This window comes from Strix uralensis, chromosome Z (genome assembly GCF_047716275.1).
Source record: "Strix uralensis isolate ZFMK-TIS-50842 chromosome Z, bStrUra1, whole genome shotgun sequence".
NCBI lineage: Eukaryota > Metazoa > Chordata > Aves > Strigiformes > Strigidae > Strix > Strix uralensis.
This window is the reverse complement of record NC_134012.1, coordinates 1,073,704-1,089,636: the sequence shown is the minus strand read 5'-3', so window position 1 is coordinate 1,089,636 and position 15,933 is coordinate 1,073,704. Positions and strand designations below refer to the sequence as shown.

Sequence of the window (15,933 nt, the reverse complement as noted above, 5' to 3'; positions counted from 1 at the left end):
TTAACACTAGCGAATCCTCAGGTGATTGTCTCTGCTCTGTGGCTTTGTCTTTTAGGAATGGCGTAAAGAGATGAGAGAATCTGGAGGAAATTAATATAAAGAAGGGACTTGTGAATCATACTAGATATGTTTCAGCCATCAGAGAAATGTTGACAAGTCCTCAGCTGTGAATGTGAGAGCACAGCAAATGCGGCCGCTGAGAGTGGAAAAAAAAAACTGTCTGTTTTTCAGACAGGGCTGTTTTTCTGAGCTGCTTGGAAGATAAAAAGAAAAGAACTCTTAAGTGGTTACACTTTAAAACAGCCTGTCGAGTGGTCTAAACTCTGTCACTGGAATTTATTAAAAGTCAAAAATACTTGTCAAGAATTGCCAAGGTATGTGTGAACCTGCAGTAGATGAGGGGGCAGGAACAAATGCCCCCTGGATGCTCTTTACAGCCCCTTTCTGCGTGCTGGGTGGGGATTTAGGCTCCACCACTGTTTATTTCATACTGAACAGAGTTCAGTCCCATTTACACAGCAGTTTCAGCTTTACCCACCTTTACAACGACCCTTAGCAGCAGTAATTACGAGTAGCTGCGAATTGTTGGAATGGGGTTCTGTAAAAACATCGCACGAGGTCACTGGTTTTGGAGTAGCATCCCCTTCTGAGAAAGGTCAATTTTTTGGGGGGAAGATTGTTGAGGCGGAGAGGCTACGGCTGCCTGTCAGCATCTGGTGCCTTCACCGGGCACGCCAAGAGAGCTTTGATATGAGATGTGATGCCCACGGACCAGAGCAGACGCCGAGAAAAGACGCTTTTTGGTTTGTGTTCAGCCTTTCAGACTCTTTCAGTCTTTTGGACAGGGAATCCACCACGTCCTGTGAACGCATCCAACCCCGCTCCCGTCCGCCGGCACAGAGCCCTTGCCGCTACCTGCTCTGCTTCAATCCCTTTCGCAGGGTACCGACACGCCTCTGCTACCTGCTGTGAACTGCACGTGGTTCCTGCCCAGCCCTACAGAAATAGAGCGCTCACGTCGCAGAAAAATGTGGGATCGGCTTAATTTGGGATGTTGACGTGACAAAAAATAGCTGGCGGTGTGGGTGTAATGGAAATCTTGTGACTACAACCAGAGCTAACTGGAAGGGGTGCAGCCTCGCAGCAGTGTCCTTCCCTGCTTGGAACGTGCCAGGCAGGAATAAATAGAACAATTTTTAGAAGGCTTTTGCCACAAGCGGGGGTGCATCTTATACACGTACATCCCATTGCAGCGTGCTGTTACAGCCCCCTGCTCCGTCTGCACAGCTAATTAATTAACTAATAATTAATTAACGCAAGAAGTACACTAGCCCACCTGAAATTAAACAGTGGCATCCATACTTTCGTAGTGAATTCAAACAATAACAGCAATGACAAAAAAAAAAAAAAGGAAGAGTAATTTCTTGGACTGACTGATTTTATTTCTGAATGAGGTATCACGAAATCCATAAAATATGACCAAAATACTCATCTTTGTAAGGACATAGTTGGGCTCTGAAGGGGAACGATGTTCAGGCACTCTGCATTGCAACAGCCACCCTGCAGCTTTTGCCCTCCTGGCCATGTGTTTGACACAGAAACACACCCCCAAAAACTTTTTTTTTTTTTTTTTTTTAAAAAAGATATACTCCAAGTTGATAGAAGGTAAAAGACCATGGGCAGCTCAGTCCCTTCCTGTTCCCCCTCCTCAGGATGCGCGGCCAGCCTCAGGATGGGTGGGACAGGGGTGCCTGGGATTCTGGGGGTGCCAGGGGTGCCAGCGTGGCGGAGGAGGAGGAGGCAGGCGTAAGGGTTGAGGGACGGAGGCAGAGAGGTTGAAGCCACCAGGGAAGGGGGATCCTCCTCCATCGCCACCGACGCTTGGGACCCCGAGCTCCCCCCATGGTGGCGGCATGGCTCTCCCCAGAGCCACAATATAGGGGCTCACTGTCACCTGCTATGGGCTTGGGCTGTGCCCCCTGCCACTGGTGGCATTTCCCCGCAGTGGTCCTCATCCCCTGCAGCCCCAGGACCAATCCCTGCAGCGGAGCATCCTCTGCAGGACAGCCGGGGCAAACAGGGGAGGAGTGGGGGGATCTGGGGGGTGAGGGGCTGGAGGGGGAATCATGTTGCTGCTTACTCTGGTCTCCCCACAGGAGCTGGTGGCACCCGGGGCAGCCCCCCCGACAGCTCCCCACCCCGACACCCCTGTCTCTGGGGCACCTTGGGCCCATGCCTGGTGTTTTGTGATATTTTTCCCTGTCCCCAAAGGGAGGAAAAGGAGTTAGAGCAGGAAACTGCCGTGATACTGCAGCATATAAACCCAGCTGTATTTCCAGCCGGAAAACAAATCCTTTTGCAGCTCCCAAATCCCTCGTTGCTCTCACCAGATAGCACCTGGCTGCACAGATGCCTCCATCCAGCGCGGTGTGGAGTGACTCAGAAAACATCAAAGCAGCCAAACTCTTAAGAAAACATTTGGAAAAAATCTAGTAGAAAATCAGCTTAAAGAGTGTGTGTTTCGGGGGAAACAGCCTTTTCTCTTTTTTGATTGAAATGTTTGTACCTGCATCGGTAGGTGCCGCTCTGGTGGCCTGTTGGTAGCTCAGGATTCTGTCGTGGGACCCGGAGGGGTTCTGTGGGCTGTTGTACTCCATATCCTGTTCGAATGGATGGTTTTAACACAGTCATCCTGTGCTTTAACACCAGCAAATTGGGTTATTTCACCTTAAAGTGTGACAGAGAGTGTGCTTTCCAAGGGGCTGTGAGATGGCAGGCAGAAAAATTGCCATTTTAATGTGCTTTTGATAAGTGATGCTCACCTACCTCCTGATCTGTGCCTAATGCCCATGTCCGTCCTGTTTAAAGAAAGGGAGGAGAAAGCAGGTCTTTGTTCATCTGGTTCCAGAGGAGAAGGTGATTGGGTGAAAGCAACCTCACCATGGGTGTCCATTGCCCTTCCCTTACGCTGGCTCCTGTCCCAAACTCAGAGGACTCCTCTAGGTGAGAAACTGCCACCTCCGTTTGAGCTTTCCCCGCCTCCTGGACTGCTCTAGGTTGAGTTCACTCACGTTCTGTTCGTACTTTGCAGGTCCACGTCCACTTCATGGAGGAGAAGGTGGCCCACAGCAGCCTAGTTACAGGTCTTTGGTGATAAGGAGTCCTTAACTGCACTCCTTTTCTAAGGGAAGAAAGTCTTTTGCCGCCACGTGTTTAACAAACTCGGTTAAACTTATCGACAAGCATACATTGCCTCAAGGGCTTTCTTCTGGAAGATGTGCCCAGGCAGTTCTGAATCTGCAGTCGGTTGTAGATAAGCAAGCCTTGACTCTGAAATGAAGCCGTTGGCTACTGATTGCACCAGTTGGGCCACGTAGGGTCCACAAGACACTGGCAGTCTGAGCCAGGTTGCAGGCTGGGGTGCCTGGATAATTTCTGTGTACGAAATCCGGGCTGACTGTGGAAATGTCATCAGTAAATGAGCTGGAGGTTTGGTGCCAAGTGTTATTTTAATGCTGGTTTGGATATACATATATATACACATATATACGTCTGTGTGTGTCTGTTGGTGTGTGTAGATATGTATGTGTGTGTCTCTATTTCTATATGTGTCTGGATATAGATACACAATTTTTTAGAGGTGTCTCCGTAAGAGTGTTTCTAACTACAGGCTTCTGAATTTTAAGATTTTGGCCAATTTGGAACGTCTACAGGCAGAGTCAGCCAAAAGGTGATAGTGAAAAATTGGGGATTTCCTACTCTGGTTCTTGTGGTGAATTTGCTGCTAACCACTAACCACCTACTAACTATTTCTAAAGAAAATAAGCGTGACGCCTTATTGGATCGTCCTGTGAGTCTGGCAGTGACGTTTCACTTTCTGGGTAAGACTGGGTGGAAGTTCCTGTAAACTGGAAGGCAGAGAGCCAGTCCTTATGGTTGCTCATGTGCAAATCAGAAAACAACTGGCCTTAAAAAGGCCACACCATCGCTTATACCAGCCTTCCCGGTGTAACAGTTTTCTGGGAAACACGTGTTTGCTGGTCCTGAATAAACCCGTAACGTAATGCGGGCTCTGAGCAGCATTTCGGTTCGGTGCGTCCTGCTCGGGGCTGACGGGGAGGACAGTGGCGGGAGGAACCTGGGGCTCTCTTCTCCCGTTATCAGGCCAGCCCCAGCACGTCCCGGCTCCTTATCAGCCCTGGCAGAGCTGGCTGCTGCCGCACGGAGCCTCCATACATCCTGCCTCTGGTGCTGTAGGGGCTGGCCCTGCTGCCTGCTTGCACGTAAAGAGGGGCCGCGACGCGCGTCATGACATCGGCAGGCCGGGCAGGACAGTTGCGATAGGCGCAGCCGGGAGAGGCGATGCTGGACCTCGTTGTTCTGGGCCTCCATTTCTTCATCTGCTTTCTCCTCTCCCTGGCCATCTGGCGTGGGCCTAAGGTACAGTCTGCACCCCCCTGCAGCGGGACCACCCCCCGCCCGTGGTTCCCCTTTGGTCTCGGTGTGTACAAAGACCTTTTTTAGCCTGATTTGCTGGGGAACGGGTGGTCGTGCGGTTGTACTGGGAATTCAGAGGGAACTGGAACACAGGAGCTAATAGCAAATTAATCAGAAGGCAGGTTTTGTGATAAAACTACTTATGTCCTCTGCTGGGAGAGGCTCTTAGACATTTGAAATGTGTAAGAGGAGGAGGGGAAGGGCAGAGACATTTGCTAAAAAGACCAAGTTGAATACAGCTTCTAAATATTTTTTTTTCCCTTTTGCAGATCAAATTTTTTAATCAACTTGTATCATTTTGTGTCTCTAGCCATAATATTATTTAAAGAGCATTGGATTTACATGTAAATGCCACCCATCGCATAGCTAAATTGGACACTATTTTACATTTCCCATCGTTGTATTTGTTTGCACGTAGGTTTTGAGGGGTGGTGGCGATTAAAGTGCAGAGTAAATGAATAGTGATTGAGAATTTATCTTGCCTCAGCCTCAGGTATCAGGTTTGCAACAGCTGGTTTTCCAAGCCCTGGTTCTGTTAGTGAACACGTTGGCCAAACGTTATCACCAGACTCCTGCGCTTCGCCTCGTGTGCACGTTGATAGTCTTTTACTAAAACTTCTGCTCCTTTCACCTCACGGGTCGGGGCTTTCTCTGGGATCAAGACATCCATTCTACACACAGAAATCCAAACATCAACTGATTTATAAGTGGCTTTTTGAATTTTTTGTGTTTAAGGATGTGGATTTGCACAGCTCAGACGCAGGAACTGTTGAAAGGGAGCCAGATGGTCTTATATTAATTGGCAAAGAAGATGACATAAAGAAGTCCCAAAGAATAACAGCCAAAGTCAACGGCAGAGAAGTTGTTGTTTTCTACCATGAAGGGAAATTTCATGCTCTGGACTCCCGCTGCTACCGTAAGATATTTGCACATATGATCTCAATGTTGCAACAATTAAGCAGGAAATCTGCATAAACTAATGCTGTGTTCTACCATGTTTCAGATGAAGGAGGCCCTTTATGTCTTGGAGAAATAGAGGTAGGTAAACAAAAATAATGTAGCAGCATAGAGTCATGTGAAAACTCTACTGTATTTTTAAAATACTTTTATGTGAACAGAACATTGAAAGAAATGGTTCTATATGTAAAATAGCAGACAGCCATACAGCCAAAGCACCAAACACGTCTTCTGTCCTAGAGATTCTTCCAGGAGAAGATTTAGAAGACAATGACTTGCTGTTTTTATCTTCTTCTTCTTGCAGGATATCAATGGTCAAGCATGTATTATTTGTCCTTGGCATAAGTATAGAATTACTTTGGAAACAGGAGAAGGATTATATGAGGGAATAAACCCTTTGGAGCCATCACCAACACCACAGTGGCAATCAAAAGGAGTCAAACAAAGGATTCATAAAGTCACAATAGACAATGGAAATGTTTATGTGAGTCCTCCAGATTTGTCTGTGAGCTTTGACTCTGATTATTTTGCTGACAAGTACAAAAATAGCAGTGATTTATCTATGGAAAAACAAAGCAACTCACAAGCAGCAGAGTAAGTCATGCCCAGAAAGCAGAATCCTGGTGAATGCCCCACTGAAGAACAATTGTTGTGAAATAAAAATGTACTGTGGCCGTGAAGATTGTCTCCAGATTAAACTCTAGTGTTAATGTTATGTTAAAGCACTGAAACACGTAGAATTGAGCAAGATAAGAAACTGCATTGTCAGAAATGTGACTGATCTTGTGCCAATGATTTTTGGTTTTTGCACTTGCATTTCAAAAAGACTCATTTACAGCAGAGTGCTTCATAATACCTGATATTTTATATATATGCTAATTTTGCTAGAATTGTTTTAATTTTTAGGAGGGGATATAGTATGTCACTGCTTATAAAACACATTACATAGTTTAAGGTAAATGGTCAGGTGTAAAGGTTATGTTTATATACTTAACAGTTTATACTTATAATGCCTTCAGCATAAATGACATGGAAATTTTTAACTTTATAGATATGCGAGCTATCTCTGGATGTTTAGGTGCCACAAAGAGACATACAAAACTTGAGGATATTTTAGTGATGTTCTTTATGCCTATCTGTGTATTGCTACCATGAGTCCATAGAAGATTTATTTTCCTTTTCCTCACTGAGGTCCTTTTGGCAGTTCATCAAATAATGTGGCAAGCATTTGTCATGTATAGCTTGTTCTTGCTGATTCTCTTGGATAAAGGAGAAGCTGTTGGATATAAAAACCTGATATGTAACATAGTCGCCCATTTTGTTTGTTTTTATGTATTGTAAATGCATTTTTATACATTCCTTTGAAAAAGTGTGCTTTCTGTTTAGAGCCAAAAGTTAGGTTTCTCTGTGTGCGTTCACTGTATAAAAACTGCTTTGCCCCAATAACCCATCAGAGCTCTGCTTGGGCTGGGCACCGGGACACGGTGGGTTCCCCTGCCCTGCCCCTGGGGTCCAGAGAGCAGAGATACCCCATGAACGCATCCTCTTGCATGGCTGCAATTCTTTGGGGTGCGTTTTCGGGTGATTTGCTGGCTGTTGGCAAACTCCGGTCATAATCAGGTTCAGTTTGAATTCACCTGGTCTTCGCCTGTAAGTTTCTCTTGTGAGTGCAGTGGGTTGTCTTGTTTTTGAGGAATGTGAAGGGTAAGTAGGTCTGTGTCAACAGCATTGTTCATATAAATGTATTTAATGGTAGTGAGGTGTAGGGAGGTATCAGAGGAAAACATCTGTGCCTGATTGATGACAATCAATGAAAAAAACAAAGCACACAATCAGTTTGTTTCACCGCATTTAAATCTAGATGCCCACCTCTGATCAAGCCTCCTTACATTGTTTCCATGGTTGACAAGGAGAAGTGGCACCTCCAAAGTGCGATTGACCTGACCTGATTCAGTTTTGTATTTTATAAGAACTACAGCATGGAAACGCTTTCCTCCCCCTTCCCCTATTCCTCCTCCTCCTCCTCCTCCTCCTTCATCTGCTAGAAAATGCTGTTATGTACTGACCAGTTCTGTGGGTGTTTTTTGTTTGTTTTTTCAAGGGACACATAGCCTTCTCCTCTTGCAGCCACAGGGCAGGAAGGTGAGGCAGGTGACACTCGAGGGGCCTGGAGCACGCATCCCTTTGGGTGGTGCAGAGAGGGGTGGAGAAAACCTTCCCTTCCCTCCCTCCCCACCCAGCTACCTGCACCTCCGACGAAATTTAAGGGTGGATGTCTTGTCCTATTGACAGACGTGGATCATGTAAAAGAAAAGTATTGTAAGATCTTCAGATATACCTGCGCTGCCTCGTGTGATTGCTTAGATAGTGTTTTTATTGCTTTTTTTTAAGTACTGCATTAGTAGAAAATTACTATTACTTAAGGTAATAAAGATGCAGTTCAGTTTACAAAAGTACCAATTACGAGTAATATGCTGTTGCCTGTATGACATTTAGCAGAATGTTAGTAATAGGAAGCCTTGAAAGTTTCATGAACATATTCGTATTAGTGGAAGCGTGCTCAGGCTTTCGCAGAATTTAATTATCTGGCTAAAATCCAGCAAAGTGTTTAATCATACGTTTACTGTTAATCATATGAAATCAGTGGAACTGCATGTCCAGGCTTAGATAAGTCCCTTCAGTACTTCTCAAGCATAATAACTGTCTGCAAGCTTTTAAGGTGTTTTACTTTAAACGTATTCTTATTCTCAGGGAGAATGTGTTTATTTAATATCTAAAGTTTGTCAGTTAGTTGTCTTTCTCCTCAATTTTCTTGTCGATGGTCACAGAAGGAACAGAGGGTTATTAACTCAGGTGGCTGTGAACAAAGGAGTTGGCTTGAAACAGAGTTGGCTGGCTGTTAGGTTTCCTTTTTTTCTTTGGTTTTTTTTTTTTTTGATGGCAAAGAACAAAACCTACAGGGTGTTAAAGTTGCTACCTTTAAAAAAAATTTATGCACTATTCTGTTTTATTTGTCTGAGCTTTGAAGTGCAGCGAAAGGCACTTTGGGGAGCAAGGAGGCTGAAGCAGGGTGGGGGACCGAGACCCATCCAGGGAACGCTGTGGGGGCTCAGGAAAGTTGGGAAGTGACTGTTGGCAATCAGAGACAAATAGCGAGAGAAGGAGGGAGACGAGGAGAGGTTAACTTAAGGCAGTGAGATGGAGGCAGCACGTAGGAGACAATGAAGGGACAGAAGGAATGAGAAGTTGTGGGCAAGAGACCAAAAAGTGAGTGTCTGGGTACTTAGAGCTTCCCAGAGAGATGTGTTGATGAGAGCGACGTTAAGATCAACCCTCCAAGTCATCCAGGAGGAGTGTTTTGTTGGTGATAGCTTTGGGGGTTTAGTTTAATTTGACAAATGAGCAAACACCATCTGTTTCCCCATCATTGATCAGCCAGGCAAAGAACAGAGAAATGTATTTTGTGCTTTGGATTGAAAATTTTCATGATGACTCTGTGAGACGTTCGGGCTCTGTAAGCCGCTTTCACAAGCAGCTTGAACAGAATAAACAAGTTATGTTTATCCTGTCATGGAGCCATCTTTTCAGGAAAGACAGGTGAAAGCTATGACTGCAGTGGTTTGAACTGCAGCTTGAGCCTTGATCTGATGTAGCTGCACTGCAAACCTTAATTAGACAATATTAGCTGTAAACCTGGATGCTGTACGTTTTCCTTCTGCATTTGGTGCCTTGTCCTGCAGCGTCCCCTTGACTTAATTTAGTTCTGCCTGTGAAATAAAGGACACCTTTGATGTAAAAAGTGTTATAAAGTCGGGGTTGAGAAGTTCATGGAGCACATACTTTGGTGAGAGCAGTCTTGGCAGGATAGGAGACCACACCAGGCAGGGAAAAGCATCTAGTTGGTAGGAAAACCATTTTAAACCACCTTTTACTGTTGAAGCCCTTTTCAATAGCTTGTGCAGTTCCTCATCTGGTGCTTAATTTTGGAATGAAATCAGCTCTGAAGTTCACACCTGTGCTTTCCCGTGTGATTAGGGGAAATAATTCACATTGTTCCCTGCTGATGGTACAAACAGGGGCTGTCAGAGTCAGTGCTCACCGATTCCCAGGTGTCCCATCGCTCTGCCCACTTGGCTTGGCAGCTGCTTTCGAAGGTTACTGGAAGAAGCAGAGGATGGGGAATGGAAATAAAGTTGCTGGAGAGCTGCTTGGGCCTCTGGTTGTGTGTGGGGAGAGGGGATGTGCGGGGGGAGGCTGCCCTTTGCGGGCAGTGCCGTGGGAGAGCCGGTCCTACAGACCGGTGTAGACAAGCTGGGACGTCGATGCAGATGTCCTGACTAGCCCGTGAATGACTCTTCTTCCATGAGATGAAGAGAGTTCCCTCACCAGCACTGGCTGTGATGCTGGAATGATGGGATTGTTCTGCCAAAAGAGGTGTTTGAGAAGCGTGGTTTGTTGTTGCAAACTGTAGTAGTTAGAAAGCCTAGAAAGCCAAGGCTTATGAAGGAAAAACTAGTGCAGAAATAATTATCCTACATGAAAGTTACAGTAAAATGTGTGTTATATATACATAAAAAAAAGTTACAATTAATTTAACTCTTCAGATTACAGTGAATTTTTGCTGAGGCTGTGGTTGACTAAGGACCCAGACAGCGCAGAGATTACAGGCAAAGGCAATACCTTTTGATTAAGCCAGCCACTGTAGTGGGAAAACTGCTAAAGCTTTTAGTCACACGGAAGCAGGGCCACAGCACCTGGAAGGCTTTTCTGATTTTTTAATGTATATATATGAGTTTAATAGGAGATATTAACTCTGCTCACAAATGTCCTTAATTTCAATTAACATCCAGGACACATATATATGTCCCCATTCAAGTAAAAAGTATAATTTTTATTATAATGCATAGCAAATATCCGGGGAAAATTGCATGCTTATCTGGCACAGATATCTCCATGAAAAGTTGCATAATTCTGTAGCTGCATTTTGGCCCAGGAAAGCACAGAAGAGCAGTGCAGTGGTGGCTTTCCCCTCTGTTGGTTGTATGGCCTTGCAGTTCCTGGCACCGTACTGGCTCAGCACCCCAGAAACCAGCACCATCATCTGAATTTGGAAAGCAGTAAATGTTGAGGATGAATATCACCTCCCTGGAGCCTATGTCACCTTGCAGTGCTCACCATATTTTTCATGAGACTCAGCACTGAAAGAAAACCTGAAGCTCACTATCAGTTTGGACATGCAGGTGTTCACATGAATTTTCATTCTCAATTTGCATGTGCTGAGTGGAAAGGAGGCTTGGTGTTAGCTAAATTCATGTGCAAGGCCAAGGGCAAGGTCCTGCCCGTGGGTCGGGGCAATCCCCAGCACAAACCCAGGCTGGGCGAGGAGTGGCTGGAGAGCAGCCCCCAGGAGAAGGACTTGGGGGGGTTAGTGGGTGGAAAACTGCCTGTGAGCCAGCAACGTGCGCTGGCAGCCCAGAAAGCCACCCGTGTGCTGGGCTGCACCCAGAGCAGTGTGGGCAGCAGGGCGAGGGGGGGATTCTCCCCCTCTGCTCCGCTCTGGGAGACCCCCCTGCAGTGCTGGGTCCAGCTCTGGGGGCACCAACAGCAGAAGGACACGGACCTGCTCGAGCGGGGCCAGAGGAGGCCACGAAGATGCTCGGAGGGCTGGAGCACCCCCCTGTGAGGACAGGCTGAGAGAGTTGGGGGGTTCAGCTGGAGAAGAGAAGGCTCCGGGGAGACCTTAGAGCGGCCTCCCAGGACTGAAAGGGGCTACAGGAAAGGGGGGAGGGACTCTTGATCAGGGGTGTGGGGATAGGATGAGGGGGCATGGGTTTAAACTGACAGAGGGGAGATTTAGATGAGATCCAAGAAGGAAACCCTGCCCTGTGAGGGGGGTGAGGCCCTGGCACAAGTTGCCCAGAGAAGCTGTGGCTGCCCCCTCCCTGGAAGGGTTCAAGGCCAGGTTGGACGGGGCTTTGGGCAACCTGGGCTAGTAGAAGGTGGCCCTGCCTGGGGCAGGGGGGTGGGACTGGGTGATCTTTAAGGTCCCTCCCAACCCAAACCAGTCTGTGACTCTGTGGTTTTATGTAATGTTGTACTCCTGGTTATTTTTTCCATTGCTTTTTTAATAGCTGATAACTGATTAGTTTTAACTGTAGAGACAAAACATACTCACATTTAAAAATGTGTGTTACTTCCATTTTTATCTCTCATCCCAATGGTCTTCCATAATTTGGACAGTGCAAACTTTAACAGTAATTATCTACTAATTTCTATGGACATCTTTTATAAAATTTTTCTTTCCTGTGGAGAATGGAAGAATCCTTTCCAAGAATATTCACAGCAGTAAAATATAGTAAGTCAATAATATTGCTTCATGTAGCCTGCATTTTCAAACTTAATCAGTCAGTTCCTTAGTGAATAATATTATCCGTACTTTATAGCTGTGAAATTGAAGTAGAAATTAACATTTGAAATGTTCCCCAGTTTTGCTATAGATGAGTATTCCTCTAGGAAAAAAAGTGTAAGTACTGAAGATGAAACAAAAATAATACTACACATGTTTTTGGCATTTACCCAAACACTCTCCCTGTATCTCCTCGTGGCAAAATGGAAACAAGGAGGAATCCAAAATTTCCGGTGGGCTAAATAAACCTGATTTCTTGTCTTTTTCAGTTCAAAAGCGGCAAAACCAGAGCTGTTCTAAACGCTGAGATTTCAGATAAGCAACGCAGCTGGTAGTTGCTGCCCCTTGCAGAGGGCAGCAGTTCTGCTCGTTAACAGGGATGACTAGCTTTTCCATTACTTAAGCAATGACAGATTTAGCCACTTCTAACATGTAGGAGGCTGCTTGCCAAAGGCCCCGGAACCCTCCTTGGGCCTGGCTCTGCAGAGCTCACCCCGGAGCTCTTCTCAGGACCCGAGGGGACAGCGTTTTCCTTCACAGTCACTGACTTGTAAGGAAATCCGCACATCTGTGAGAAACGGTGGTTCCTGCTGGGGCTGCGAGGGTCCCGGCGGCTGCCAGCAACAGCCAGAAATGCAGGGGGATGGTGTGTGCCCGTTCCTGGGGTGTTTTGCAGAGCGGCTGACGGCTGCGTGGCAAGGCTGGGGTCTGGAGCCGGTGCTGCTGGTGGGTCTGCTGTGGGGTGGCTGGAATCGGTCACCAGTTCAGTTACAGAGAGGACGGGGGTTCCCCCAGGCCCCACCGAGTCCCTTTAGAAGGAGCTGCGGGTGCGAAGAGTGACAGAATATCAGTTTATTTCGCCAGAGTTGTTCCAGGTGAAATAAAAAAGTACGGCTTCACCGGGGGACCCCTGACAAACTCCTGGTGTTTAACATAACACAGGCTTCTGCAACGTCATCGCTGTACCTCAGGAGCAACGTAAACATTAGTAAAAAATGAATAACGCTAACAAAATAACCGCTGTTGATGTTTTTCAGACTTTGATAATCCATGCTTCAATACAGAAGCATAAGCCTTATAATTTAGGGGTATTGTACCTGCTGAAAACAGTTCTTTTTTATGAGGGCATGACTTTGCAGTACTTTTTACAGTAGTGCCTTCCTTTGGCTGTGAAGCGCAGCCTGAGCTGTGTGAGAATCCCACCACATAAACATGCACAGCTCATCCTCTCCCGGCGTGATGAAGTAGAGGAGCCATGACAGCCGTGAAGTTAGGGGCAAAACTCCTGGAGCGGTAAAAAGACTGGGAGATTTTTACAGAAAGTTCATCTACCAAGGTACGGGAATCTCATGCTGCTCCCTAATTATGCTGGCAGACGCAAAGGCAAGTTTAACAAAATTCATTAGGTGAATAAAGGCAGAGGCACATATACTGTTTTGCAGGATTAAAGGCCTAATGCCCAGTAGCTTGCTCCTTTACTTACGTGTTAAATATTCTCTGCCTGTTGATCTTTGTTTTACCTTAATTGCTCTGTGTATGTCTCAAACTGTACCGCTGTAACATCTAAGTTTACATTGAAAAACATATCACCATTTTCTAGCAAGATCAAAGGATAATGATCCCCATTATTCCTGGCAAATGAAGCAAAAATGAACAGAAACAGTGCCTGTTAACTTCGGGTCCAGTCCCATATCTCTGAACTGAGATACGGAAAACCTGGGTGGTTTTTTTTTCTGAGTACATAATAACATCCAGCTCTTTTATGTGAAACAACACCTTTCTTCAGTGGTGGTTTCAGGTAAGCACGCTGTGCTTAAATGAATCATAGCATTAACTGTCAAGAAAATGAGAAATTTATGGTTAGTCATTGCCCATTAAAATTTGTTTCAAGTGACTTGCCTAAATTTATTTAAGAATTCTAGCAAGGAAAATATTCTTTAAGAGTAACTAGGAATTTTTCACATCTATAATGAGCTCATTCACTCAAGCAGTAAGTGACAGCGTGCTCCAAAGATTTGAGAAGAGAATCTTTTTAATGCTATCATGGTCACAGCTGCTGCCCCAACCCTGTGCGGTCACCTTGGTAAAGGATTTGAGACTTTTATTTTAAAAAATTTACTTGAAAATACACAACTGTGGAGGTAGAGAATAGTGTGGCCAAAAGGAGAGAGAAAAAAACCCATAAGAACAGTCAAATGTAGATTAGTTGATTCTAGTAGAACAGAGAGTTTGGAAACAATCTGGGAAGGCCTAAATTAGTATTGAAAATAAATGAACACAAAATAACAGCTCAAGATCTGTTTAAAACGCAGATAGCATTTTAACATCACCCTGCTGATGTTTCCCTTTCTTATAATTAACTTTTTCACTTACATTCCCCAATAATAATGTTACTGACTGTACTTTTAGTGCTCATCTTTGCCATTCTGCTTAATAATCAGAAATTAGTTTTAAAAAAGAGTTTATGGTATTACATAAGAGGCCCTCCTTCTAAAACATAAAAAGTGTCATTTAAGCTCTATTCAAGACACCTCAGAAAATCCTGTCGTTCCTCCAGCTGGTGGCATGGCATCCCACCGGGTGTCTGACACATGATATCCAGTTCCAAACCATCTGATACTACTGGCCCAAATCCACCAAGAGTAGCTGTGGGACTTTATAATGTCTTACTAGATGAAATTGTAATTGTGGTCTATTTTCTGGTAGATGGTGTCAAGAAAGACATCGGGCGTAGATTCATCTCGGCGCAATGCAAGATGCTTCAGTGCTAATAAGTGGCAGCCAAACAGTCCAGAACCTGTTTCAACGTCTGAGAATTTGTATTTAATTAATTGCGATGCAATATTGTTCAGAGATTTTCTTTAAGCTTGTTATAAGCAAATATTGAGACTAAAATAGCTAGGCATGGTATTCTTACCCTTTGTTATTTCCTTTCACGAGACTAGATCAACAAAATGCCTTACTAATTTTGGGCATCCTTAGTACTTATAACGAGATAACTTACGTTTGTGATCTTACATCCCTTCCTTCAGGCAGCAAGACTTATAGCTAACATCCACAGCAGGTACTTGTGTCATTCATTTAGGTGCCTCATTTACACACCCTTTTCCAAAAGTCCACATTATGTAATGGGACCAAGAATTTATGTGATCCTTCCTTTTGGCAATTGCCCTGATGTGAAGTCTTCTCCTCCTCCTCTCCGTACGAAGGTCACAAATGAAAACAAACTGATTTTTCAGGCCAGGCTTTTGGACTGGTGTTCTGAGAAGATGCAAGCGCAGAGGAACACACAAATATTTTATTTTTCTGCCACGTGGGGATCTGGCTAGGAGAGCCAAATAAACTCTTCTGCAGGATCTCCTTCCGGGAGCTGTGGTGTTCAGTAAGAGCCCTTTTGTTTTTCCAAATGGATCACTGTCTTGGCATGACTTTATTCTAGTCCAGCACTTACCTGAGGAGCTTCTGAGGAGCCGCCATTATTTCATAGCCTGTGAGTATCGGCTGCGGTAGCTCATCACCCAAAGGGAGATGAGAGAAGTGAAACTTCTGCTGATTGCAACCAGAAAAAAATGGATGTGACAATCTGGTTGTTTATTTTGACAGGATAAAGCTAGAATGTAATTACTTCTAAAGTCAGAAGTAAAGATGGATTGGTTTGCCTGCCCCACCTTCATATTCTAATAAGAAATAACTGTGAACTTGCTTTAATTCTCAACACTTTATGAAGTGTGTATACCTTTTAAATTGATATTTTTGAAGTTTCTTACTATCTCATCATTCTTTGCTGTACTCCATTTGAGTTTTTGCTTGTACACCACCTCTGCTTTTCTATAAAGTCAGAGCATCATACGGTGTGTGCAAGCAGAGCCAGGTCAGGCCTAACCCTCACGTAACGTCGTACAAACAGACCCTGAAAGGGTGATCCGTGCAGAAACTGATGCCATTGCTCAGTTATTTTGTGTCTCAAGCTGTTAAATAATGAGTCCAGATTCTGCAGGCTAGTGAGGGGAATTTCTTTTATTGATAACAAAAATGGTGGTCTTACCATCAGAGTGTACATGGCAACTGAAATG

The 15,933-nt window shown here is 44.9% G+C and overlaps 2 protein-coding genes across 4 annotated transcripts in view; both read left to right on the top strand.

The window, feature by feature from the left end:
• The window catches only part of ARSK (arylsulfatase family member K), a 30,423-nt gene extending 27,598 nt beyond the window's left edge, over positions 1–2,825 (top strand). For 2 of the 3 annotated variants that reach the window (XM_074855267.1, XM_074855268.1), the window contains one exon: positions 56–1,282. In XM_074855267.1, the coding sequence (XP_074711368.1) occupies positions 56–94 (39 nt within the window). In that variant the 3' untranslated portion in view covers positions 95–1,282. Of the gene's footprint in view, positions 1–55 lie in introns of all 3 variants that reach the window. The other variant, XM_074855265.1, reaches the window with a different exon arrangement.
• A 1,414-nt stretch (positions 2,826–4,239) lies between these two features.
• On the top strand, positions 4,240–6,813 carry RFESD (Rieske Fe-S domain containing). The gene is made up of 4 exons (XM_074855269.1): positions 4,240–4,440; positions 5,233–5,413; positions 5,501–5,535; positions 5,759–6,813. The coding sequence occupies exons 1-4, from the start codon at positions 4,363–4,365 to the stop codon at positions 6,050–6,052; spliced, it is 588 nt and encodes a 195-aa protein (XP_074711370.1). The 5' UTR covers positions 4,240–4,362; the 3' UTR covers positions 6,053–6,813.
• Positions 6,814–15,933: the final 9,120 nt, after the last annotated feature.